At 42.6% G+C, this 2,630-nt stretch overlaps 1 protein-coding gene across 3 annotated transcripts in view; it reads right to left on the bottom strand.

Annotated features, from left to right (window-relative positions):
• Positions 1–2,065: 2,065 nt before the first annotated feature.
• The window catches only part of LOC113819959 (uncharacterized), a 3,893-nt gene continuing 3,328 nt past the window's right edge, over positions 2,066–2,630 (bottom strand). For all 3 annotated transcript variants that reach the window (XM_027372204.2, XM_027372205.2, XM_070143112.1), the window contains exons 6-7: positions 2,608–2,630; positions 2,066–2,497 (exon numbers count right to left, since the gene is read on the bottom strand). The exon at positions 2,608–2,630 is cut by the window's right edge and continues 129 nt beyond it. In XM_027372204.2, coding sequence (XP_027228005.1) covers positions 2,390–2,497; positions 2,608–2,630 — 131 coding nt within the window. In that variant the 3' untranslated portion in view covers positions 2,066–2,389. The remainder of the gene's footprint in view (positions 2,498–2,607) is intronic.

Here is a 2,630-nt window from a genome sequence, read left to right as displayed (position 1 = left end):
AAGATTGTTGGGTGGAGTTGGGGACTTAGTTTCTGGCGAGTGAGTCTGTACCGTAAAGAATTACCCAGGGCGAGTTATTAACTCGTGATGGCGTGTGCCTTTACTCACTTAGACCGCGACAGGGGATGTTACTTTTGCGTCATTAATGTCCCTTCTTCTCCATTCCTCTAAACACCCTTCGTTCTGCCGCCCCTGACTGTCAGCCACACACTGAAAAGTCATCAAAGATTCAAAAGTTCGAACTCAAGTGAGTCAAGTCCTCGCAGTTCGCACCCTCGCTGAGGCTCGCTCTCGGAGAGTAAACTTTGCCATCGCGTTGGAGTCTTTGATAAGGGTTGGACGAACTACAGTATAATGTATTTGATACCAGTCCTCACTCCTGAGGTCTTCTGACCTGGAGCTGGTGCATGTTATTTATGGAGGTGTTTACTTGTTATGATTATGACTGGGGATTGTGCTCTTCTATTTTGAAATGAGACAAAAAACAAGTTCACGGAAAATTCAAAGATGGCGCTGAACTGGGCACTTAGCCCTTCGAAGTGTTTCATATCTTTAATGGGGTCTGCTTCATTAGGTTTCTAAGCAGAGCGATTTATATATCATCAGTATTATTCATATTTGTAGCTACATTAAAAAGCTTTTTTAAGAAGTGAAACGACTGTGATATCATAACCGTCACACATCACCCGAGAAGATCGAACGCATGCACTCACACACACACACGTATACACACACACACACACACACACACACACACACACACACACACACACACACACACACACACACACACACACACATACACACACATACACACACATACACACACATACACACACACACACACACACACACACACACATACACACACATACATACACACACACATACACATACACACACATACATACACACACATACACACACATACACACACACACACACACGTACACACACACACACACACACACACACACACACACACACACACAGACACACACACACACACACACACACACGCGCACACACACAAACAGGCACACACACAAACACGCACACACACACAAACACGCACACACACACAAACACACACACACACACAAACACACACACACACACTTACACATACACAAACACACACAAACACACACACACACTTACACACACACATACACACACACATACACACGCAGAAAAACACACACACAACCGCGCACGCACGTACGTACACACTTGCACACGCACACACACAATCGATAAATAGGTGAACGAAACGCGCGTGCGGCACCAACTCAGCCACACCAACAAACCTTCACAAATGCAGATTAGTTTCAGGAGTTGCCTTATGTCCCAGAATGTTTAGACCAATTATATCACGTAGACTGACGAATGGGGGCAAAAGGGGTAAGGGATTTTGACAGGGCAGCCTGGGGGGAAATCTGTAAAACTTGTAGCTTGTGCTTTACAATTGCGGTTTTAGGAACTTAAAAGTTATGGGTCAGCCGGGGTGGATAATTCCTTCAGTAAGGGGCATCTCCCTTACCCCTGAAGGTCCGGCATTTGCCTTATACCAAATTACCCTCGTATCTCAAAACGCACCGCCAGGTTATGGAATATTCGTGCAAAATAATCTCTTACCAAAAAGCACGCGGCCGTTTTCGTATCGCCAAATCTACCCTAACTAATCTACAGTGCTCTGCAACGTTTGACCTTCGATGTTTGGTATTAAGCATTCTAGTAATTCATAAACGTGGTAATCCTTAAATATAGCGATAAGGTGAGTTCTTCACCTTATCGCTATATTTCTATATCGCTAAATGACATCTGTTATAGACCCTGTTCAATCATGTTGGCAATGCTATGCTTTCGAGTGTATATGTGGTGTATAACCTTTGCTTTATGTTCTTTCATAAACCCCGGAAATTCAGCTGGGATACAAGGGGGTTGAAGGAAAATAGAAGTAACAAACGTGACTGATCGTAACGTTTATGGTTGAGGTTGAGGTAAATGCAAATACGCTGCATCTATATTAACATTGTCATAATAAGATTTGAAACAAAGAAAATGTGTTTCCCAGTCTTTATTTTGGCATAATTTCAGCACCATGAAGATACATTGAATATTAGAATACATAAATTAGGTAACAGATTGCATTTTTTTTTTTTTTTTTACTATGCAGTATTCATTGCATTTATACCAAGTAAATGACTGGAAAATTAATAATGATAAAGGTTATGGTAATGGTCAAAATATTACTTCAAATAGAAATAATTTGTAAAGGATAATGCAATAAGGAAAGAATAAAATGATGTCCCAGAAAGGGCCACCGTTAAAGGCCCTCGTCGTAGCCAAGGGCCCGGTGGAATCGCCCGTGGCCCCAGCGGCGCTTCTACCTGGTGGCCAGGAACATACCCCAGGCCTGGTCGCCCGCACTGCACCTTACCAACTTCTGTCTCCATCCATCCACGATTTCCTTGTAGTCCTTCTCGCTGTAATCCTGTACATGAAGATAAAATAAAATGTGATGAAATAAACATTCTAAGGGACAGTCATGTATGTTTGTCTTTTTCATCAGATACTATGTATAGCAACGTCTCTTGACATAACCTGTATGAAGGCATCGCGTGTCG

Source organism: Penaeus vannamei, chromosome 30, assembly GCF_042767895.1.
Source record: "Penaeus vannamei isolate JL-2024 chromosome 30, ASM4276789v1, whole genome shotgun sequence".
Taxonomy (NCBI): Eukaryota; Metazoa; Arthropoda; class Malacostraca; order Decapoda; family Penaeidae; genus Penaeus; species Penaeus vannamei.
This window is presented reverse-complemented; position numbering and strand designations above follow the sequence as displayed.